The sequence below is a fragment of the Rhinoderma darwinii genome, chromosome 5 (assembly GCF_050947455.1).
Source record: "Rhinoderma darwinii isolate aRhiDar2 chromosome 5, aRhiDar2.hap1, whole genome shotgun sequence".
Taxonomy (NCBI): domain Eukaryota; kingdom Metazoa; phylum Chordata; class Amphibia; order Anura; family Rhinodermatidae; genus Rhinoderma; species Rhinoderma darwinii.
The window spans coordinates 210,660,594-210,685,171 of NC_134691.1; the positions used below are offsets into that span (position 1 = coordinate 210,660,594).

The window sequence follows — 24,578 nt, forward strand, 5'->3', positions numbered from 1 at the left end:
CTCTGCGGACTCCTAGGTGTAAAGTTGGACTTTTCCTCGGCCTACCATCCTCAGTCCAATGGTCAGGTCGAGAGGATCAATCAGATCTTGGAGAACTACTTACGCCACTTCATCTCCAAGCAGCATGATGACTGGGTGCAGTTCTCTTACAATAATCACACTAGCAAGTCCACACAGAAGAAACCGTTCTTCATTGTCTACGTTTAAACACCCACAAATATCTCTCCCGATGCCTGTTACATCCGAGGTACCAGCTGCTGACACAGTTTTTAGGGACTTTTTTGCAGATCTGGCAGCAGTCTCGATCCTCCATCCTGCTGGCGGTCGACTGCATGAAACGGAACGCGGACACAAGGAGAAGAGAACCTCCTCAGTTTCTTCCTGGCACGAAGGTCTGGTTCTTCTCCAGGAATATTCGACTGAGGGTGACCCTTCGAGATCCTGCAGCAGATCAACCCTGTCGCCTACAAGCTTCGGCTGCCTCCTACCCTCAGGATCCCCAACTCCTTCCATGTCTCTCTCCTGAAACCAGTGGTTCTGAACTGCTTTACCAAGACTCCTAGCCCTGCGGTTCCCTCCAGCGGCCCTTCAGACACCTTCGAAGTTAAGGAGCTCTTGGACACCTAGAGAGTGAGAGGAAAGACTTTTTATTTGGTGGATTGGAGGGGGTTTGGTCCTGGAGAGAGGTCCTGGGAGCCAGAGGAAAACCTCAATGCTCCTACCCTTCTGGAGAAGTTTCTCTCTCGCTCTGGCCCCAAGAAGAGGGGGCGTAAGAGGGGGGGATAATGTCATGTCCGTGGCTGCGCGCCGTCAGGTTCACTCTCCCTCTCATGGCTGCAGCCATGGGTCTGCGAGCGCTGACCCCAGACTCCTCCTTAGGAGACGCCAGCGCTCACTGCCACCCCCCCGGTCGGGTGCTCTTAAAGGGCCAGCGTGCGCACCGGACTTTAATGTTTAATCAGCCCATGAGTGCCTGGGCGTTGTTTGTTGTATCCTAGTTTGTCTATGCAAATGGTCTCACAGTGTTTTCCAGTTCCCAGTGTTTCCTGTATCCCGTGCTATCCTGTGCCGTGCTGTGCTGTGCTGTAGTTGTGCTGTGCTGTATTCCACGCCTGTCCTGCTACTCCACGCCTGACGTCTACCCGCTGCCTAGTCCCAGCCAAGCCTGCCTTGCTACTGTCCGAGCTGCCACAGGTACCTTATACGAACTATAGACTGTAACCTGCGCTCTGTTTGCCAGCTGCCATACCGCCAAGGCGGTACGGCCTAGTGGGTCCACGAACCCTACGTGACAGTCTCTCTTACCATGAAAGTTTAAAACAAATTGGCTTCTTCAGCAAGGAAAAAAGACGCATTAAAAGTGATCTTATCAACATATATAAGTACTGTATATTTGTGGTCAATACAAAGAACTAGCACATGATTTGTTCTTTCCAAGCACTTTACAAAGGACCCGGGACATTCATTGTATGTGGGACAAAGGCATATCAGACATCAATATAGGAACGTGTGTTTTACAGTTAGAGTAGTCAAAATATTGAATGCCCTACCCCAAGAGGTAGTAATGCAGATACTAGGTCAGCATTTAACCCCTTAAGGACACGGACAATTTTGGCCTTGAGGACCAAACTATTTTTTTTATATTTCCCTCTTTGCATCCCGGCGCTAATAACTTTTTAATTTTTTGTCCGACATAGCTGTATGAGACTTTGTTTTTGCGGGACAAGTTGTACTTTATGTACGTACCATTTTTTTTGTACATTTACACCGACGTGGCGATACAAAATATGCGTGTATTATTTCATGTTTTGGGACTTAAATTTTGAAAAGCTTATTTATTGTAAAAAATGTGTATTTCTGTGTATTTTTTTTACAATATTTTCTTTTTTTATTTAACAAAACTTTTGTTTTTTATTAACTTAACTTTTTTTTTTAATCACATAGACGAATGTTTGTTTTTTTTTAACATTTATGTACTGCCATATATCTATATGCCAGTACATTAGCCTGTGTACTGATTGTACACAGGCTGTTGTTAGGACATACCTAAGTATGCCCTAACAACAGGGAATATGGTCAGACAGCACTGTGGTCCTTCAATGGACCCTGGGCTGTCTGCCCATACCAGGTATAGCCATTGATCGCGTCACAGGGATTTTCTGTGACGCAATCAAAGGGCAGTCCCCCCTCCTCTTATTTACTTTGAACGCTGTGATCAGCTTTGATCGCAGCATTCAAGGGGTTAACAGCGGAGAGAAGAGGTTTCTCTTCTCTCCACTGATATAGCGGGGCTGCGGCTGTGTATTACAGCTGTTACAGCTGTTGCCCTGCTCATCCTAGCGCGCGGACAGTGGCAGTCACACCGGACGAGAATACTCATCCTGATGTGCCAAGTACCCATCGCTCAGGACGAGTATTCACGTCCTGTGTCGGCAACCACTTAAAAAAAGGCTAGATATTTACTTAATGATGTTTAATGGGTTTCTCAGCAAACGTTAGTTTGCTGAGGCTTTTGTTAAGTCTGTTTTCTAGGCCTGGATTTCTATGGAATGGCAGGTAGAATTGGTAGGGGGACTTGCCATTCCCTCCTCACTTCGCATCAGGGTTTTTTATAGCCCAAATCAGTACATATGTTCACACGGGGCTGATCCAATGAACACTGTACTCATGGGTTTTGTTTTGTTTATATGCTGCAAGTCTTGTATGCTGGATCAGCACTTGTTTATTTTTGGACATTAATAAAGCCAACCATGGACTTTAAACTTGAACGGTTTCTACATTTTCATTGCCAACCGCAACCCCCATATGAACATAACATGACACCATTTAAATCAATAAGTTGTCTGTGTAATGCTAGACAGGCAAGTTGGGGGAAAGTTAACTGCTGTTTGAGAAAATTAGTCGGGAGTGTCGGATGCTGGGCTGTGCGTAGGTCTAGCTATGTGGGGCTGAGAAGGAGCACCTGAGGGAATCCTGGTGTTGGACATTGGATGGCTGGAAATAAGACACTGTGGAGCCCCTCAAGAGATGCCACTGTCAGTTACTGGTGCAACATAATGGTACATGACAGACGACAAAGGGTAGTATGGAGCAGGCTGACGAGCTGAGCCCGCACCATACTCAGATGGTGTCCTTGCAACGGCTGGGATGGAAGATAACTCTGATCCCGGCCGTTTAACCACTTAGATGGTGCAAACAATAGAGACAACGGCATCTAAGTCATTAGAAAGAGGGGGCAGTCCCCTTCGACAGCAATTCACCCCCCCCCCTCCGTGAATCTTGATTGCTGGGTGCCGATGGTTGTCATGGCAGCTTGGGAGCCTAATGAAGCCCCCTAGATCTGCAATTTTTGTGTTCCTATTAAGCCTTGCCAGAGTCAGGGCTTAATCGAAGCTGGTAAATAGCATATGACACTGCAATACAAACATTTTGAAGTATATTGTGCAAGTTTTTCAATGATCACTTGTTCAAGTTCTCTAGGGAGACTAAAAAAAAAAAGTAAAAAACTGTTTCATAATTATAATTTTTTTAATGTACAAAAAAACAAATATTAAAAGGTCAACCTCCCCTTTCTCATTTTCCCCTATAGTAATGTAAAAAAATAAAAAACTAAAAACATAATTGGTAAATTTAAAGATATTCTAATATAATGTTATTTAAATGGTAAATGCCGTAAAAAAAAAATTAAAATAAGAAAGCCGGATTTGCTGTTTTTTGGTCACATCGCTTCCCCAAAAATGGAGAAAAAGTGATAGAGATGTCACATGTATCACTACAGAAAAAAACAAGCCATCACACTGCTCAATCAACGTAAAAATAAAAAAACTAGAGCGCTCAGAAAAAAGATTTATCTTTGTAAAAGTGGTAAAACACAAAAGTGTATATCAATTTGGAATCGCCGTAATCGTATCTACCCAAATAAAAAGTTAACATGTTTTTTTTCCCCACTCCACCCCACAAGGTTACCTGGTATATTATATGGTACATTAAACTGTGACTTTAAAAGTACATACAACTTGTTCTGCAACAAACAAGCCCTCATACAGCTATGACAACGAAAAAATAAAAAGTTATGGCTTTTGGAAGGCTTTGTACGGCTCTGCATCGGAATAAAAAAACACCGCCTAGAGCAGGGCTGAGAGCAGACCTGCTAGAGCGGGGGCGGGATCAATATCAGTATTGATCCCACTGATTTAACCACTCAGATGCGGCGCTCAATAGCGAGCACTGCATCTGAGTTATTTTAGAGGAAGGGGGCTCCCTCTCTCACCCCCCCCCCCCCCGGCACCCTGCGATCGCAGGATGTTTCTAACAAAGGCCCCCAGGTCTGCCTCTAGTTGGCCCCCAGGTCTGATGCCAGAGGCATGGCCTAACAGGTGCATGTCCATTTTCTAATGACAGGCAGTAATACACTGCAATACAGAAGTATTGCACTGTATTATAAAAGGGATCAGATGATTGCACAGTAAAGTCCTATAGTGGGACTACAAAAAAAGTAAAAAAAAAAGTTGAATAGAGTTTATAATAAATAAATAAATATTATGGAAAAAAACAAAAGAAGTAAAAAAAATTACACATATTTGGTATTGCCACATCCGTAACGACCCCATCTATAAAGCTATTACATTATTTAACTATAATTACAGATCAGGTTATTACAAATGAAAATGCAAACCCATTAATTTCTACAGGCCACGGACACTTTTCCATATATTTATGGATGTGTGTACGGACTGTAGAAATTATCCGCAAAATATAGAACATTTTCTTGTCCACAATTGTGGGACGGACTATGGGCGCTTCCGCAATTATGGACAGCTACGGAAGTGCATCCGTATTTGCGGATCTGTATTTGCGGACAGTACAAACCCCTATGGTCGTGTGCATGAGGCCTAAATGTTTTCTTCTTGAAAAAGAACACAATAAACATGCTGGACAAATTTAATAGGCTAGTTAATACTAAGGAATTGGATACTAAAATGGGTGTGGTGAATGGCGTGCTGGTAACAGGGGGGAAGGATGCCCAACATTTAGCTTATCTTGCAGTAATTTGGGTGATGAAGCACTCAGTGACTTTGCCATGTACCCAGATAATTTTTTAAATAGTCAAACTGATACAGCTAAAGAAAATCCTGCACCATCTTTACAAGACGACTTAGATGTAGTTCACATTGCGCTTTTGCCTTCCATCGGAGGGATATGTCAGGAGGACTCCTGATGTAGACCTCTGACGGAAGGCTGCAACGTATACCACTGAATGGTATTAAGTGGGATACTTCACTCGAACCCCCATGCTCTGTGCAGGCCAGTCAAGTTCTTCCATACCAAACTCACCCAACCATGCCTTTATGGACCTTGCTTTGTGCACTGGGGCACAGTCATGCTGCCTCCATCTTCTTTAACCAGGAAATATCAGAGAGATTTAGAATAAATGGAGGAACCAGACAGGGGTCGTTTTCCCTTATTGTCGAACCGCTAGCAGTAGCGATTGTAAACAATAATAATATTCATTGCTGCAACTATGGGGATAGAACTGAGAAAATAATTCTATATGTGGAAGATGCTCTAATTTTTCTTGGAGATACGAATAACTCATTAACAATTACTATTGAAGCATTAACCCGTTACAGCTACGTTTTAGGAATTCAAGTGAACTATGAGACATGTTGTTTATTACCTTTGGACCCTTCTTCCACATTTCATTATCCTTTCACTATTTGTCAAAATTGAAAAAATATTTAGAAATTAATGTATCAAAAGATGTGTCTGATCTCTTTTTGCTTAAATACATTTAAAAACATTTTTTTCTGAAAAACTGGTCCAATCTAAATAGTCTTTTTTTTTTTTAAAAACCTACAAAGTAGAATTCCCATTTCCAAAAATTATTTTATCGCTACTCAATTTAATTTTTTGTGGGTTGTGACTGTTGTAAGGATCCAGAATCCAGTCCATTTTTTATGCCAGATGATGAGTGGTGAATCTAACATCCTACAAGGTTTATGGGCAAGGAGATTAAGAGGCAACTTATGTCAAACTATATCTTTCATCCAATAAGTTTTTTTCTTTAAGCAAATCAATGAGAAATTCGTTTATGCCAGATTTACCACTTTCGCTATTGCTTATGTTTCTGAAGCTCACCTCACATTAGTATGTCTCTTTATATACAGGTTATGAAAATTATTTGTATTTTCCAGTTGTCCGGCTCGAGGTCCTTGCAGTCTCTGAATAATTTCAGATTTCATTTCCATGGCGATATGAGCAGGCAGTAAGGAAAGAAGAAGACGCTCCTGGAAAAATAAAATCATTAAAAATTAGGTGCAATAAACTAACAAAATCTCCTAAATAAATGGGTAAATGTTTTTTGAGCTTATTATCTATATTATAATGTACAGGTTCAACCTTTGAGAAAACTTCTTCCACCTTTGACATTATATGTAAGTTATTACGCAATTAAAATTTTCTACTTTCAAAATGAAGATCACATGTGAATGACTGTGTTGATATTATCCATAGACATTGGGCTTTAGTCATCAAAATGACCTAAAAGAAGAACTGGCCTGAGAGTGTAGTCTCATTGTTCCAAAGCAATTTAAGAAATTAAAGGCTTTATACACCTTTGAATGTATTTTTTTTAATTTTTTTTGTGTTTTTAAGAACGTTTCTAACTGATATGCATCCTGTATACATAGAAGCTGTATCACTCTATCTCAGTCGAATCCGTCAGTTCAGATGAACTGATGGCTCGACTGAGAGCAGGTCCTGTATGTCTCTGACACAAAGGATCCATCCTAGTATCGATCACATCTAAGTTCATGAAAAAAACCTTGTATTTATACCTATTGTAACGTCCGTGGCCGCGGCCCGTCGTTCCCACTCACGCCTCGACTTTTTTTTTTAGTCTCTCTAGGGGACTTCAACCAGCGATCGTTAGATTGCTTGCATGATACACTGCAATACTCATGTATGACAGTATATCGGAGGCAGGGCCTAATAGGAGCACAAAGATGGCGGACCTGGGGGCCTTCATTAGGCCCGCAGGCAGCCATAGCAACCATGGCCCCCCCCACGATTGCTTTGCCAGGGGCACGATGAGCTGTTAGAGGGTGTCACCCCTCTTTCTAACGATTTAAATGCTGCGGTTGGTATTGACCGCAGCATTTAACGAGTTAAACTAGCGGGATCGCGCTCGAGCACGATGCCGCTCATTACTCTGAAGTGTCGGCTGTAACATACACCCCACACCGGCATCATATGGAGCGGGTTCACTCCGTGAGCCCGTTCCATACTTCCCCTACCCGACTATGGCGTATGGATAGATCAAATGTCGGGAAGGGGTGAAAATATGGAGTTGAAAATTAAATCTGGCAAAGAAAAGTAACCATTTGGCTTGACGTGGATTCAGACGTTGTGCCGACTGTACGAAGGTAAGGTTCTTGTGGTCAGTGTGCAGAACCTTCCAAGAGATGTCTCCACTGTTCTATGGCCAATTTGATGTCCAGGAGCTCACGATCCCCCATGGAATATTTCCTTTCTGCTGCAGAGAAGAGTTTCAAGAAAAAGCCACAGAAGAAAGCTTTACCCTTTGAGTTTTTTTAGAAGAGGAGTACTCCAGCACCAATGTTAGAGGCGTGAAGCTCCAATGGGAACTGATGGGAGACATCTGGATGGTTTAGAACGGAGGCAGAAGTGAAGGACCTTTTAAAGATAACCTTTCACTTGCCCATACATGTGCAGCTGAGTGCAGCATGCAATAGGTAGGGCTTCACAAACACTGTCTCACTTTAAAAATGTTTCCTTTCTTCCTCTGTTATTTGCATATCGGTGCCATTATATTTGGCACCCGACATGTAAATAAGCCCCTGAACTGTCAATGGGGCATTTATATCTAACTAAAGGTAAGGGGGGGCGTGATGTCTTTGCTCCGTCCAAACAGCTACGGACAGTGTCAGGGCAGCTTGCGCTGTGTTCTCTCCCGCGAGAACACACACAGACTGAAAGAGCGCTCTCTGCAGATCCACCAGTCTGTGTGTGTTCTTGCGGGAGGGAACACAGCGCAAGCCGCTCTGACAATGTCCGTAGCTGATTGGGCAGTATCAGAGCGTAGACATCACACCCCCTTGCCATTTAGTTAGATAGAAACGCCCTATTGACAGTGTTGAGTGCGGTTTTCCACTCGTCCCCTTTATGACTACGTATTAAGTTATAAGCCCCACAAAATTCAAGTTTAGTGAAAATCTTGACGCCACGAATACAGTCGAAGAGCTCAAAGATCAGTGGCAAGGGGTACTTGTTTTTGACAGTGATCTTGTTCAGACCTCGATAGTCTATGTAAGGCCGGAGGGTCCATCCTTTTTCTTTGTGCCGGATTACTGGAAGCAGTCTGGTGCCGGATAACTGGAAGCAGATTGGTGTGGATTACTGGAAGCAGACTGGTGCGGATTACTGGAAGCAAGAAGGTGTCAGATTACTAGAAGCAGGCTGGTACTGGATTACTGGATGTACGCTCTTGCCGGATTATTAGAGGCATGCTGGAGGCCGATTACTGGAAGCAGGAAACAAGGCACGGGTAACAACTGGAACGGGAAACACTAAGGGACCATTTGCAAGACAGACTGGGAAAACTAACAACGCTCAGGCAAGGATCAAAAGGCCTGGGACCTTCTTATAGACCAGGAAATCGTGGCAGTTGATGATGATGACGATTTCCTTTGTGCGCGCTGGCCCTTTAAGGCCGGGCACGAGCGTGCGCGCGCACCCTACGGGACACAGCAGACCGGAGCGGAAGTGAGCGCTGGCGTCTCCTAGGAAGGAGATGGGGACCAGCGCTCACGGATCCATGGCTGTGGGCGTCGGGAGGTGAGTAAACCCGACGGCCCGCGGCCATGGACGCTACACTGAGCTTTGTTTTGGTGCTGTATATATGTACTGAACTTGGTTCTAGTGCTCTATATATGTACTGAGCTTTGTTCTAGTACTGAATTTACGTATTGAGCTTGGTTCTGGTGCAGTATGTTTTCTACTGTTTATGGGGGTTGTGGCAAATAGCCTACTCACAGTGTACAGCCTAACTGCATGGGCTGGGAGCAACTAGGTACTAAATAGGTCTCTATATAATGGGTGAGTTTAATATAACAAGTGTGGGTACATCAGCGAATCTGGCGACTCTGTCCTGCTATGTTCACGAGGGGGCACTCGCGCGCTGGTTCCTAGCACTACTATGTAAAAAAAAAGAGCAAGATGGTGGCCTGTGGCTTCTTCTCGAAATTATTCTCTCCGGCAGAACGCAACTATTCCATCGGGGATCGGGAGTTTATGGCCGTCAATTTGGCATTCGAGGCATGGAGACACTTGCTGGAGGGCGCGGTCCACCCTATTATCATTTATATCGACCACAAGAACCTTACGTACTAAATCCTCGCAAGCCAGGTGGTCGTTGTTCTTCGCTAGATTTTAATTCTTGCTCCACTGCCGTCCTGCTGATAAGAATGTGAAGGCTGACGCACTGTCTCGATCATATGAGACTAATGACTCAATATATTATAGATCCGTCTAGGATTATTGTCACTAGCCCATTGCAAATTAGAGACATTCCTCCTGGAAAGACTTTTGTCCGCCTTGCAGACAGAAAGAGAATTATCCGTAGGGGACACAGCTATAAACTGGCGGGGCACTGAGGTGTTCGAAAGACTCAGGACTTCATAGCCCGTCAGTACTGGTGGCCCACGCGGCCTAAAGATGTTGCGGACTATGTCTCTTCATGTACGAACTGTGCCTCAAACAAATCTACCCGATCCAAACCTACTGCTCTGCTCTTACCCCTGCCTGTACCTGATGCTCCTTGGCAGCATATCGTATGTTCTTTATTACAGACCTTTCCTATTCAGCTGGATGTACTGCGGTCTGGGTAGTAGTGAGTAGTTTCTCTAAAATTGCACACTTTATTCCATTAACTGGTCTTCCGTATGCTTCTCGCCTGGCAAATCTGTTAATTCTACACATCTTCCGTCTGCACGGACTTCATCTGCATATTATCTTGGATCGGGGTGTACAGTTTACGTCCAAGTTCTGGAGAGCCCTGGGCAACCTGCTAGATGTTAAGCTGGACTTCTCTTCCGCCTATCTGTAGTCCAAAGGTCAAGTGGAGAGGACCAATCAAATTTTGGAGAATTATCTCTGTCATTTTGTTTCCGCCCAACATGACAATTGGATACAACTTCTACCTTGGGCAGAATTCTCGTACAACAAATACACAAGTGAATCTACTGCCTCGTCTCCTTTCTACATTGTGTACAGCCAGCATCCTCGAGTCCCTTTTCCTATTCCCATTCATGACTCAAGTACCAACAGCAAATTCCTAATTTGGGACTTTTATTCGTATCTGGCAGCAAACTAAGTCTGCGATCCTCCAGGCAGTGGACTGCATGAAAAGGCATGCCAATAAAAGAAGAAAAGTTCCCCCTCAGTTCTCTCCTGGAGTCAAGGTCTTGCTATCCTCAAGGAACATTCGTTTGAAGCTGCCCTCATACAAATTTGCTACAAGGTTCCTCGGACCCTTTGAGATTCTACAACAGATAAACCCTGTCTCCTATAAGCTTCGGCTGCCCCCTACCCTCCGAATCCCCAACTCCTTTCATGTGTCCCTACTGAAAACTGTTGTCCTGATCCGCTACAGTAAAACTCCTAGTCCTGCAGTTACTCACAGTTACTCACAGTAGTTCACCTGATGTTAGAAGATCCTGGACTGCATTAGGGTAGGTGGAAGGACTTTCTATTTGGTGGACTGGAGACGGTTTGGTCCTGAGGAGGGGTCCTGGGAACCAGAGGAGAACCTTAATGCCCCTACCCTCATTAAAAAATTCCTCTCTTTCTCTGGATCCAAGAAGAGGGGGTATAAGGGGGGGGGGTACAGTAATGGCCACGGCTGCCTCCCCTTACCTATTGCCTGCCGCGTACGCAGACCTTCCTCCTCTGGACAACATCTCCTTCCTGGGAGAAGTCAGCGCATTGGGCCGCTCTGTCCTGCTATGTCCGCTAGGGGGCGTGCGCTGGTTCACGGCCTTAAAGGGCATATGTAATTAATTAATTATTTCCCAGATCACCCTGGACTATAAAAAGAGCCATGCCCTTTCACTTCGTGCCTGAGCGTAGTTGTAGTTTCCCCTTGTTTGTATTGCAAATGGTTCCTTAGTGTTATCCTGCTTACAGTGTGCCCATGCCCTGCTACCTGTATCCTGTATGCCGTGCTGTATTTTATTCCTGAGCCTGTCTAGTGTTGGAGTCGTGGTGTGCCGCCTGCTGTTATACACCACATCTGGTGTCATTTGCCACTCCTGGTATCATTCGCCACGTCTGGCGCAACATGCCACGCCTGCAAGTATACACCACGTCTGGTGTCATCTGCCATTCCTGGTATCATCCGCCAAGTCTGGCGTAACCTGCCACGCTTGCTGGTAAACGCCACGTTTGGTGTTATCTGCCACTCCTGGTACCATCCGCTACGTCTGGCGCAACCTGCCACATCTAGTCCTATCCGTGCCAGAGCCTCTGCCACCGTCTGACTATCTCAGGTACCCTTGTGATACGAACTACTTGTATAGACTTTGCATAGACTGTGACTTGGCCAGCTGCCTCTCCGATACGGAGGAGCCGCCTAGTGGGTCCACATACCTCTAGATCGTGACAATTTGTTATATTGTAATTGCTTTATTTGACGAATAGAGTCAGAATAATTTTCTGTGGCGCGACAAACCAGTCCCCCCCATCCCGGCAAGTATATCTTCGTCAGCAAATTAGAGAAACTGCTGTTAAAAATTTGACTCCCACCCCTGTTATTGCCACTTTTTTTGTTAAAGGAGTTATCAAAACAAACCACCAGGGTGCGCGCAAGCTCAGTCCAACCTTAAAGAGCTAGAGCGCACACATGTGTGAGATTGGGCTGATTGCTAGCAGATCACCCTGGTCTAAAAGAAGGTCCCTGCCCTTCCTTCATTGCCTGAGCGTTGTTTGTACCTACACGTGTTAGTCTTTGCAATTGTCCCTTGAGTGTTTTCCAGTTCCCAGTGTTCCCGTTCCTGCTACCTGTATCCTGTATCCCATGCTACCATGTTCCTGTGCTGTACAGAGTTGGAGTCGTGTTGTGTCGCCTACTACACCCGCTGTGTTTCACCGCACCTGTTGTTTGCCTGCTGCCTGAGTTCCATTCGAGCCTAAACCATCACTACTGTCTGAATTGCCATAGGTACATTTATCCGAACTATAGACATTGACTTGGTACTGTCACGAAGAGTCTGTGGACCCATTGGACCGTACCGCCTTGGCGGTAAGGCAGCTGGCCAACAGGGAGCAGGTGAAAGTCTATAGTTCGTATAGGTACCTGTGGCAGCTCAGACAGCAGCAGGGCAGGCTCGGCTTGGACTAGGCAGCAGGTAGATGTCAGGCGAGGTGAAGCAGGTCAGACGTGGATACAGCACGACACGACTTTGGCACAGAACAGTCCTCAACCAGGATGGTATGGAAATGCAAGGAACAGGAACTGGAACAGGTACAGGAACTGGAACAGGTACAGGAACAGGTAACACACTAGGAGGCCATCCCATAGACAAACTAGGGAAAACAACAACGCTCAGGCATAGAACAAGGGGGCTGGACCTCTCTTATAGTCCAGGGTACTCACGGGTCAAAGTTCATCAACTAGGTCCAGCGCACGCGCTGCCCCTTCAAGAGCGGGCACGAGCATGCGCGTGAACACTACGGGATCCGGCTGAGGTTAGTGGACGCGAGCGCTGGCGTCTCCTGAGGAGGAGGCTGGGGCCAGCGCTTGCCGACTCGTGGCTGCGGCTGTCAGGGGAGGAACGGAGCTGACGGCCCGCAGCCATGAACATTACAGGTACCCTGTTTGGCCAGCTGCTATCCCGCTACGGCGGTATGGCCCAGCGGGTCCACATACCCAGAGATTGTGATAGTCTAAGTGCAGAGACACCAGGTACTTAGAAGTTTTTAAAGCTCAAGATGTTGCGCATGCGCTTGGAGTCACTGAGATGGAAATATATCCAAAATAGAACGCCATGTCTATGTATAGATGTCATCCAGCATCTATCTGTGAAATGGCTGGGATACTAAGCCGCAACTGAGTATATTGCGCATGCCCAGGGTCTCAGAGATTAAGTCATATCCCTGATGGAAAGTATTTTATATCGGAATAACAGATTTTAATTAGTGCATGTGGACTGGCACTTAATTATTGGATAGAAAGTCATCGATACATATCCGAGGGATATGACCGAGAGAGGCTATTTGTGTCATTTAGACAGCACATGAATAGAATAAAATAAAATAGAAATTAAATTAAATAACAGAGAGGAGTTGGCCATCAAGGCTCATGTTTCGAGCATCAGTCTCACTGGACTCATAGTAGAAAATATAAAGTTTGGACATAAATACAGCAGTAGGATCATAGTTGATTATAAATGTAATCCAGGGGTGAAAGGCAGGTCTGTAAGTCAAAATATCCTATAACATGTTAACGCTATATGATAGGTGTGTTAGAGAAAGGCCACGTAAGTAAATCCTTCATTATGTCCAATTGGACTAAGAGTGCTTCCTGTAGAAGCTTTCGGTCTAAATTCCCAGTCCTGGGGCCCAATTTTAATTGGGTAATACCCCAGAATTGGAGCAACCAAGCATGGATCGGATATGTCTCGATAAAGGCGTGTCTTCCTTTTTATTTATCGTACTGAGGTGCTTAGAGATTTTTCTCCTCAGTTCCTGGATAGTTTTGCCCACATAAAGTTTGGGACAAGGGCATTTGGCTATGTATATGACTCCACTACATTGACAATTAATAAATTGCCTGATCTCATAGGTTTTACCATCAGGGGGATTACAAAAGTTTTTCAAAGTAGGTATAAGGGGACAAGAGGAGAACCTTCCACAGTGATGAGATCAAGTGACTGAAGATTTGAGCCAAGTATTCCGTGGCAAAGATTGCCTAGAATAGTGACTATGTACTAAAAACTCTCGCAGATTTTTACATCTGCGGTAAGTGGTACTAGGAGTAGTTGAAATTGCATCCCTAAGGTCAGGATCAGCGTGAAGAATAGGCCAATGTTTTTGTAATATCTTGGAGACCTGGGAGGAACCTGCATCAAAGGTTTATATGCACCTTATGGTGGAAGAGGGCTTAATGGTTTACGACTCTTGCCAAACAGAAGATCTTTCCTGTCAATCGCCTCTTGCCCTGGCATATGCTCTGTGTAGGATTATTTTAGGATATTAGAAATTTTTGATTAAGACTATCACATTCAAGTTGAAAGGATTGCTCATCGGAGCAATTTCTCTTCACCCTTAGGTATTGTCCTATCGGGATTCCTTTCTTTAACTCCTAGGCGCACCATGACGCAACTGTACGTCCATGTGGCCAGTGTCTTAGTGCAAAGGGACGTACAGTTACTGTGCAGCTCCCGATGCACACTGTCGGCAACAGCGTGCACTGGGAACCGGGAGGCCAGCTGACACTCCACTGTATGCCGATCAGCAGTTTATTTCCGCTGATTTTGGCAATTAACCCCTTAATTGCGGTGATCGATTACAATCACCGCATTTTATGGGTTTCTAGCACATCGGCAGACCTCACAATGAAATCGTGAGGTTTGCAGATGGCTAGCATGGTGACCGGAGGCCAAGTAATGGCCTCCGTGTCTGACATGTACGGAAGCCTATCAGGACCAGCCTCCTGATAGACTTCCTGTCAGAGTGACAGGACGTCACTGCCGTTCACAATTCACACTGTCGGTGACAGTGTCTGTGACAGTCTGCATCAGGAACCGGGACGTCAGCTGTCCCTGACAGCTGACAATCCACTGTTGCCGATCAGCGGCTCATTGCCACTGATTTTGGCAATTAACCAGTTAAATGCGGGGCTCGATTGCGATCTCAGCATGTAGGGGGTTTGTAGCACATCAGCAGCCCCCATGCAATTGTGGGGGCTGCTGATGCTTGTGATGGCCTCCTGGTCTGCCATGTACAGAAGCCTATGAGGACCTCGTAGACTACTGTCAGAGTGTAAAGGATCTGCCTGACACAGCTTCTGCTCCTAAGTCTGGTCGAGTGACCCCTTCTTCCACTAATCAGTCGGGGAGGCTGAGGAGTGGGAGAGCCTATCACAGCCTGGCCAGACGGAGCTAGCTCCCGCCCTCTGTCTATTTATACCTTCACTTCCTGCTCCTCCTTTGCCTGTGATTCTTTCAGTCTGTTTCCTGGCTCTGCTGCTGCTGCTTACTACTTGTCTTCTGCTTCATATTGACCCTGGCTTGACTGACTATTCTCCTGCTCTTCGTTTTGTGCCTCGTCCACTCCTGGTTTGACTCGGCTCGTTCACTATTCTTGTTGCTCACGGGGTTGCCGTGGGCAACAGCCCCATTTCCCTTAGCTTCTGTGTACCCTTGTCTGTTTGTCTGTCGTGCACTTAGTGAGCGTAGGGACCGTCGCCCAGTTGTACGCCGTCGCTTAGGACGGGCCGTTGCAAGTAGGCAGGGACTGAGTGGCGGGTAGATTAGGGCTCACCTGTCTGTCTCCCTAACCCGCCATTACACAGAGTGACTGTGACGTCACACAGACAGTTGGAATACATTACACTACATCTAGGTAGTGTAATGTATTCTAGAAGCGATCAGAGCTGCAGGTAAAAAAAGAAAGTGTAAAAACTAAAGAAAAAAGTAAAAAAAAGTTAATAAAAATGTTTTACAAATGTGTAAAAATAAAAGATTTTTTTTTCCCTATAATAAGTCTCTTATTATAGGGAAAAAATGAAAACGTTAAAAAACAGTACACATGTTTGGTATCACCACGTTCGTAATGGCCCAATCTATAAAACTATAATGTTATTTTTACCGCACGGTGAACGCTGCAAAAAAAACAAACTAAAAACAGTGCCAGAATCACTATTTTTTGGTCCCTACCCCTCACAAAATATAGAATAAAAAGTGATCAAAAAGTCGCATGTACCGGAAAATAGTAGCAACAAAAACTACAACCCGTCCCGCAGAAACAAGCCCTTACACCGCTTTTTTGACTGAAAAATAAAAAAGTTACGGCTCTCAGAATATGGTGACACAGAAAATAAATTATTTTATAAAGAAGTGATTTTCGCTGCAAAACATAAAAAAAGATATACATATGGTATCGCCGTAATCGTACCGACCCGCAGAATAAAGTAAAATTCTCATTTATTGCGCATTATGAACGCAGTAAGAAATAAAGAATTTAAAATGCCAAAATCACAGTTTTTTGGTCACCAAAGCTCTAAATAAAATGTAATAAAAAGTGATCAAAAAGTTATATGTACCAAAAAAATGGTATCAATAAAAACTACAGCTCGTCCCGCCAAAAATAAGCCCTCACACTGCTCAATTCATGGAAAAATAAAAAAGTTATGGCGTTTGGAAGGCGTGGAGTGAAAAACTAAAATGGAAAAGCAAAAAAGGATCAGTTCTGCAAAAGTTAATTAATTTCTATTAAAAAAAAATAATTATTACCACATGTCGGGTATTGTCATACTCGGGAGAGATTGCGTTACAAATTTAGGGTGACTTTTTCTCCTTTATCCTTTGTGAAAAAATTCAACATTTTAGTGGACAAAAATGTTTATATTCATTTTCACGGCTATACTATACCCCTAGAAAAATTCCTTGAGGGGTGTAGTTTCCCAAATGGGGTCACTTTTGGGGAGTTTCCACTGTTTTGTTCCCTCCAGGGCGTTGCAATCGCGACATGGCACTAAAAACCAATCCAGCAAAATCTGAGCTCCAAAATCCAAATGGCACTCCCTCCCTTCTGTGCCCTGCTGTGTGTCAAAACATCAGTTTATTACCACTTATGGGGTATTTCCGTAATCGGGAGAAGATGCTTTACAAATGCTGGCGTGCATTTTCTTCTTTATTCCTTGTAAATATTACAAATTTCTATGTTTTTTCAGAAAAAAAAGTAGATTTTCATTTTCACAGGCCTGATTTACACGAGCGTGTGTGTTTTGCGCACGCAAAAAACGCGGCGTTTTGCGTGCGCAAAAGGCACTTAACAGCTCCGTGTGTCATCAGCGTATGATCCGCCATCATTATGACACTCCGTTTGGATGTTTGTAAACAGAAAAGTACGTGGTGCTTTTCTGTTTACATTCAGAGTTTGACAGCTGTTGCGCGAATCACGCAGTTCGCACGGAAGTGCTTCCGTGCGGCATGCGTGATGCGCGAACAGCGCACAAAGATAGGACATGTCGTGAGTTTTTTTCAGCGGACTCACGCTGAGCAAAACTCACGGACTCTCTGTATGCCCCCATAGACTAATATAGGTGCGTACGACATGCGTGAAAAGCACGTGCGTCGCACGCACGTATATCACGCTCGTGTAAACGAGGCATAACTCCAATAAATATAGCAAAATACCTGTGGGGTCAAAGTGCTAACTATACCCCTAGATAAATTCCTTGAGGGGTCTAGTTTCCAAAATTGGGTCACTTTTGGGGAGTTTCCACTGTTTTGGTACCACAAGACCTCTTCAAACCCGACAGGGTGCCTAAAATATAATCTAAAAATAAGCAAGCCCCAAAATCCTGTAGGTGCTCTTTTGCTTCTGAGGCCTGTGTTTCGGTCCATTAGGGTACTAGGGCCACATGTGGGATATTCCTAAAAACTGCAGGACCTGGGCAATAAATATTGAGTTGCGTTTCTCTGGAAAAACCTTCTGTGTTAGAGATTTTTTTTTATTACAAATGAATTTCGGCAAAAAAAAAAGAAATTTGTACATTTCCCCTCTACTTTGCTTTATTTCCTGTGAAACGCCTAAAGGGTTAAGAAACTTTCTGAATGCTGTTTTGAATACTTCGAGGGGTGCAGTTTTTAAAATGGGGTGTTTTATGGGGGTTTCTAATACATGGGCCCCTCAAAGCCACTTTGGAACTGAACAGGTACCTTAAAAAAAAGACTTTTGAAAGATTTATTCGGGGATTCTAATATATAAGGCCCTCAAAACTACTTCAGTACTTAGCTGGCCCCTGTAAAAAAAGCCTTTTGAAATTTTCTTGAACATTTGAGAAATTGCTGCTAAAGTTCTAAGCCATGTAACGTCCTAGAAAAATAAAAGGATGTTCAAAAAACGATGCAAATATAAAGTACACATACGGGAAATGGTAACTAATGACTATTTTGTGTGGTATTACTATCTGTTTTACAAGCAGATACATTTAAATTTCGAAAAATGCAAATTTTTGCACATTTTCTCAAAATGTTGGTGTTTGAATTTATTGACCAAATTTTTCCACTATCATAAAGTACAATATGTCACGAGAAAACAATCTCAGAATCACTTGGATAGGTAAAAGCATTCCCAAGTTATTACCACATAAAGGGACACGTCAGATTTGAAAAAATCAGCTGTGCCACAAGGCCAAAACAGGCTGCGTCCTAAAGGGGTTAATGTGGGTGGATGGAAATTTTTCCAATGTAAGAAACTGTTTGTGGCAGTGGCCTTACGAAAAATGTCTGTATGGACACTGCCAACAGGGTCCAAGGAGATTTTGAGATCAACAAAATTGATTTCTCGTGTATCTCATGCGTAAATTTCATTCCAATAGAGTTGTTATTGAGTATGGTCATGAAGTCTGAAAATAGTGTCAAATCCCCATCCCGAAGAATAACAATATTGTCAATATATCTACCTCACAAAATAAAATGTGACAAGTAAAACAAAGTAAATTCTTAGTGAAAACAAGTGTATTGCCACCACCCTAAAAACAAATTTGCATAAGTGGGTGCACAAACAGTGCCCATGGCAGTCCCTTTTAATTGGTGATAGAATTTACAGTCAAAAATGAAATAATTGTGTGTTAGCAGAAACTCAAGTAGTGATAACACAAATGTATTGTGTGCTTGAAATTGAGTGCCTTTAGTGCTCAAAAAATATTTAACGACATGAAGGCCAAAATTGTGCTTAATATTTGTATATAGTGATTCAACGTCGATACTCGCTATCATTGTGGTGGGGTTGACATTAATCTCCTGGTCCCTGGTGAAACTGTCCTTTGTATCCCGCAGAAACGAAGGCAAGGATGTGACAAAGGATGAGAACATCTCCTCTACATATAGACTAATCCCTTGTGTAAGGTTGTCATTGCCAGACACAATGGGCCTGCCAGGGACAGGGCGAGAGGCCTTATGAATTTTTGATAAGGCATAGAAGGTCGATATGGTAGGGCTAGGGTTATAAATTTGTTTGAACTCATCTTGTGTAATCAGGATTTGTGTTTAAGCCTCAATTAGTTGAAGGCATAGTTCAGACAGAAAGGAATCAGTCTGATTTTTTCCTAAAGTAATGTATGTAGCAGTATCATCCAATAGTCTATGGACCATGTGGACGTAGACGACACAATTCATGACTACAACGTTACCCCCTTTATCAGAAGGCTTTAAGATTATTTCTTCATTTTTGCATAACTTAGTGCCAATCTCTCAGATTTACTGAGTTTGCCAAAAACTTTAGATTTACTAGATTTTAATTTTTCGTAGGTCTGCACTGACCATTTTGACAAAAATGTCAATATGGCCGTACTGTGAAAATGGAGGAGTCAATTTAGAGTTAGGTCGTAATGTAGAGAAAGGGCCAGTGCCACTAACAGCTCCAAATTCATTTTCCTTTATTATGTCCTCAAGGTTTCTAAGGTTGCCAAATTCAACACGGTTAAGGTATGTTACATCCTGTGTGTTACTCTTAAAATATGTGCCTGCTTCCTGGCGAACAAATTTATGTGCGTCGTCCAGGTGAATTAGTCAAAAGCTGTGGGGCTGTATGATAGACCCTTCCGTAATAACATTTTTTGATGAGGATTCAGCTGGATAGAGGACATATTATAAATCTGCATTTCGTCTCCCCTAATGTCCCCACGCGGAATTGTGGGTGTCATTATGGGTTTGGACCACATCATAAATTGGGTGGTCCTAAAAAAGGAAATTTGAGGGGACCTGTAGATGTATTGCCAGTGCTCATCGGACACATAGTGTTCCCTCCATTCTGGTTTGTATTCGTCCCTATAGTGTAGGGAGTTGTTGGTATATTCTGAATTAAAACAAGACTTAATAACCAGCTGACGTGGTCCATGTGGGTACCAACGACAGAATAAATGGTAGGTGGAGGAGCCTTAAGAATAATTTTCAAGAACTAGGCTACAAGCTGAAGGGAAGGACCTCTAAGGTAGATGCCATGCGCATCACAGGAAAGACAACGGGAGCTCAGGGAGTTAAATGCATGGCTGAAGTCTTGGTGTAGTGGAGAGGGCTTTGGGTTCCTAGAGCACTGGGCTGACTTTTCATTGGGGTACAAACTGTATTCTGCAGATGATTTGCACCTAAATGGAAAGGGGTCCGCTGTGCTGGGGGAGGGAATTCTAGCTGGGGTAGCAGAGTTTAAACTAGGGCTAAGGAGGGAGGCCAATGTAGAAAATAAATGTATGGTTAGGTTAGAGAGGGGTCAGACTATATTGGTGGGGGGAGAAACAGTCTGTGGGGAGAGAACTAGGCAACAAGATAAGGAGATCCTTTTGTTACAAAACAACAGTGAAAATAAAAGTGCCCAAATAATGTCAAATAATCACATTTCTGATACTGAAAGTGAAAATTTAAAGGCAAGTTAAAGTGTATGTTCACAAATGCCAGAAGTCTAGCTAGCAAAATGGAGGAGCTGGAGGCCTTGGTACTGGAAGAAAATATAGATATAGTTGGTGTTGCTGAAACATGGCTGGACTCTTCACATGATTCGGCTGTTAATCTACACGGTTTTACACTGTTTCGGAAAGACAGGGCGAATAGGAAAGGTGGTGGTGTATGTCTGTATGTGAGAAGTGATATGAAGGTGAATGTGAATGAGACATTAGAGGGTGAAGATTGTGAGGAGGTTGAAGCCTTGTGAGTGGAATTACAAAGGGAGGTAAACACTGAAAAAATTACTTTTGGTGTAATCTATAGACCCCCCCCCCCCCAATATAACTGAGGAGATGGAATGTCAGCTATATAAACAGACTGCACAGGCTGGTACTGTAGTGATAATGGGAGATTTTAATTACCGGGATATTAATTGGTGTCATGGTTCGGCTTTAACTGCAAAGGGGAGACATTTTCTCAACCTGTTGCAGGAAAATTTTATGGGCCAGTTTGTGGAAGACCCGACTAGAAGTGAAGATCTGGTAATTTCTAATAATGCAGAGCTTGTTGGGAACGTCAATGTTCGTGAAAACCTCGGTAACAGTGATCATAATATAGTTGAATTTTACAAATACTGTAAAAAACAAACACAGGCTGGGAGGGCAAAAACACTTAATTTTAAGAAGGCCAATTTCCCCAGGATGAGGGCTGCAATTCAGGATATAGACTGGGAAGAACTAATGTCAAATAATGGTACAAATGACGGGGCGTGGCTTGGACGCTGCAGTGAACGGTCGCAACTCTGGTGAGCTCCGCCGACAGAGGATCTATTCTGCTCTTTTTGATGAACTATATTGCTCGAATCGAGCTGTAACTACCTCACCTCCCCTCTCTACTGCCGCGGAGACGACCGGGCATTTGCGGAATCATTTTCGGTGAGTTCGCCGCGATACCGGAGGGACAAGCAAGTGAGGCCTTGCCTCGTGATAGACCGGGGCCTAGATTTCCGGCGAGACGGCCGGCGGGAAAGACTGGAGAGAAAAGAAGAGGAGTAGTAGCAGAAACATTTTGCTCTGATCGAGCTGACAATAGCACATATTCCCTTTCTACCGCCGCGGAGACGTCCAGGCATTTGTAGAATCTTCTTCGGGCGATTTCGCCGCGACACCAGAGGGAGGAACAAGGGAGGCCTTGCCTCGTGTCAGTCCGGGGCCTAGATTTCCTGCGAGACGGCCGGCGGAACGGACCGGAGAGACCAGAGGAGCAGTAGCAGGTACCGGGGAATATACACTAAGCAGCTACAGCTGCCTTGAGGACGCAGTTGCCGTCCTACTACTGAGACTCGCACTACGTATACCTGCCTGATTCCCACTGGCAGTTTGATCCTCACTGTGAAGTCTGGGGAGACTAGGCCCAGGCTGGAAACCTGCAGACCAGCATCCAAAGACTTCAGAGAAAGTGCCACTCATACCCCCAAGCTTCTCTTCATAATATCACACTACTTATGAGAGCAACGCTCTAATTTTTTCACCGCTGGGAACATACCTAGTGAACAAGCTCTATTATTGATCTGACATACAGTGAGGTCACTTGGACTTCCATCACATATTTTTTGCTAGGCGACCCCCTCCTCCTCCCTTCTCCATTGCTAGGGAGGTAGTTGGGAAGCTGTAAGCGCTGTTCTTAATGAGCTACATGTAACTACCATTGAAGAGATACGCACTCTTTTTTTTTTCTTCAGTACCACAAAACTAATACAAGATGGTGAAAACGGGCAAAGATAAGCTCAAAGATGTTCATCACACGCCTAAAAAGCACAATAGTCAACATGAAGTTGATCGTTTCTTTAACAAAAAGCACTCTGCTTCCTCTTTGGCTGGGAGTCACCTATCCGCTCATGAAGAAGATACGGAAGTGTCACAGGATGGTGAATCGGATAGGGAGAGCACTACAGCTCAGCCTACTACATACGATGAATCGGATGCATGCCATATTTCTAGAGCTTTTCTCAAAAAATGTTTAGCTCAAGCCTTATCTCCAGTGCTGAAAGAACTCTCTGATATCAAAATAGATGTAAAACACATCGGCCACAGAGTAGAGGAGTTGGAAAATGCTCATACTGCTTTATTGTCCCACAGTGCAGTGACACAACAGACGGTTATCTCCCAACAGGAACATCTAAACTCTGCATTTCTTCAGCTTGAAGATCAGGAGAACCGCAACAGGAGGAAGAATATTAGGCTTAGGGGGATGCCGGAAAGTGTGGCACCGGAGGCTTTGAGAGCAGCAGCTGCATCAATTTTCGCGGATCTACTGGGGGTGGACTGAGCCTCCGAAGTGGTTATCGAGCGTATTCACAGAGCACTTAGGCCTAAACCTGCGCCAGGAGAGCAACCGAGAGATGTGGTATGCGGGCTCTTGAGTTTTGTCGACACAGCTGCCCTTTTACAGAGGGCCAGGGATTCTCAAGAAATCTACTATGACAACTGCAAAATTTTGTTCTTTCAAGATGTAGCAGCAAGCACTCTAAACAAAAGGCGGATATTGAAACCGCTCACAGATATTTTGAGAGAACGTCACATCCCCTACAGATGGTTGTATCCCTTTGGACTTTCTGTGATGGATAATGGTAAACCCATAGTGGTAAGGCAACCGGAAGACCTACACAAAATCTGGACTGAGCTATACCCAACAAAGCACTTAGGACAATGAAGAGGGCGCTAGCGGACCTCTCGCTTGTCGATGCTTGGAGAGTAACACATCCTGACACAAAAGATTTCACATACTATTCCACAGTATACAGGACCTACCACAGATTAGATCGCATGTATATCTCCAATAGGCACCTTGGAGAAGTTACTGCCTCAGACATAGGTTCCATATTAATATCTGACCACGCACTAGTCTCCATGTCCTTATCCATTTCGTCCCTTCCTAGGAAAACTTTGAATTGGTCATTAAATGAAACGTTGCTGGGCTCGCCAGAGGATATCCTAAGGATAGAAAGCAAACTTCAGGAGTATTTTCACTTTAATTACATTCCGGGGACCCCTGTACCGATCATATGGGAGGCTCACAAAGCCTGTATTAGAGGCGAGTTTATTGCTCTAGGTTCTAGAATCAGGAAAGCCAGAGAGGCCACAGTGAACTCCCTATTGAACAGAATTTCAGCCTTAGAAACACTTAGAAAGCAATCGGCCATACAGAAATCTCAATCTGAACTTGTGAAACTGAGAAATGACCTCAGGGATCTCCTGAATGTTAAAGCAGCCAATGCTCTCCAGCGTTGTTGTAATGGCAGGAAGGAGGAGAAGGGAAAGTGAGCCCTAATCTACCCACCGCCCTGTCCCTGCCTACTTGCAACGACCCGCCCTAGGCGACGGGGTACAACTGGGCGGCGGTCCCTACGCTGTCTAAGTGCACGGGAGAACAAACAGGGAACACGCAAGGGAAGGGGCAGTAGCCCACGGAACGCCGCGAGGAAACGGAGCGGTGAACAAATAGTCAGGACCAGGATGAAGTGGAGTATACCAACGTGAGCACGGAGAAGGAAGCAAGCCAGGGGCAAAGCGAAGCAGGTAAGCGGAACTGCAGCAAGGCAGAAGCACGGCAGAAGCAGGCTGGAGCAAGCAGCAGTGGGGCCAGGAATCCAGAAGAATTACAAGCACTGAGGAAGAGAACACGGCAGGTAATAAAGGACAGGGGGCGGAGCTAACTCCGACTGACCAGGCCGCGATAGGCTCTCCCACTCCTGAGCCTGCCACCCTGGTTGGTGGGAGACGGTGTCAGTCTAACAGGTCTGGCCTCAGGTGTGGATTGATTAATCCCAGGAGTATACCTAGACGTAGTACCTGGCAGATCCCTAACAGTACTCCCCCTTTTATGAGGGGCCAC

At 44.4% G+C, this 24,578-nt stretch overlaps 1 protein-coding gene across 1 annotated transcript in view; it reads right to left on the reverse strand.

Moving 5' to 3' along the window:
• ADCY2 (adenylate cyclase 2) overlaps positions 1–24,578 on the reverse strand; it is an 831,331-nt gene that overhangs the window by 431,415 nt on the left and 375,338 nt on the right. Inside the window, exon 5 of the mRNA XM_075826916.1 lies at positions 6,139–6,287. Within this exon, the coding sequence (XP_075683031.1) occupies positions 6,139–6,287 (149 nt within the window). The remainder of the gene's footprint in view (positions 1–6,138; positions 6,288–24,578) is intronic.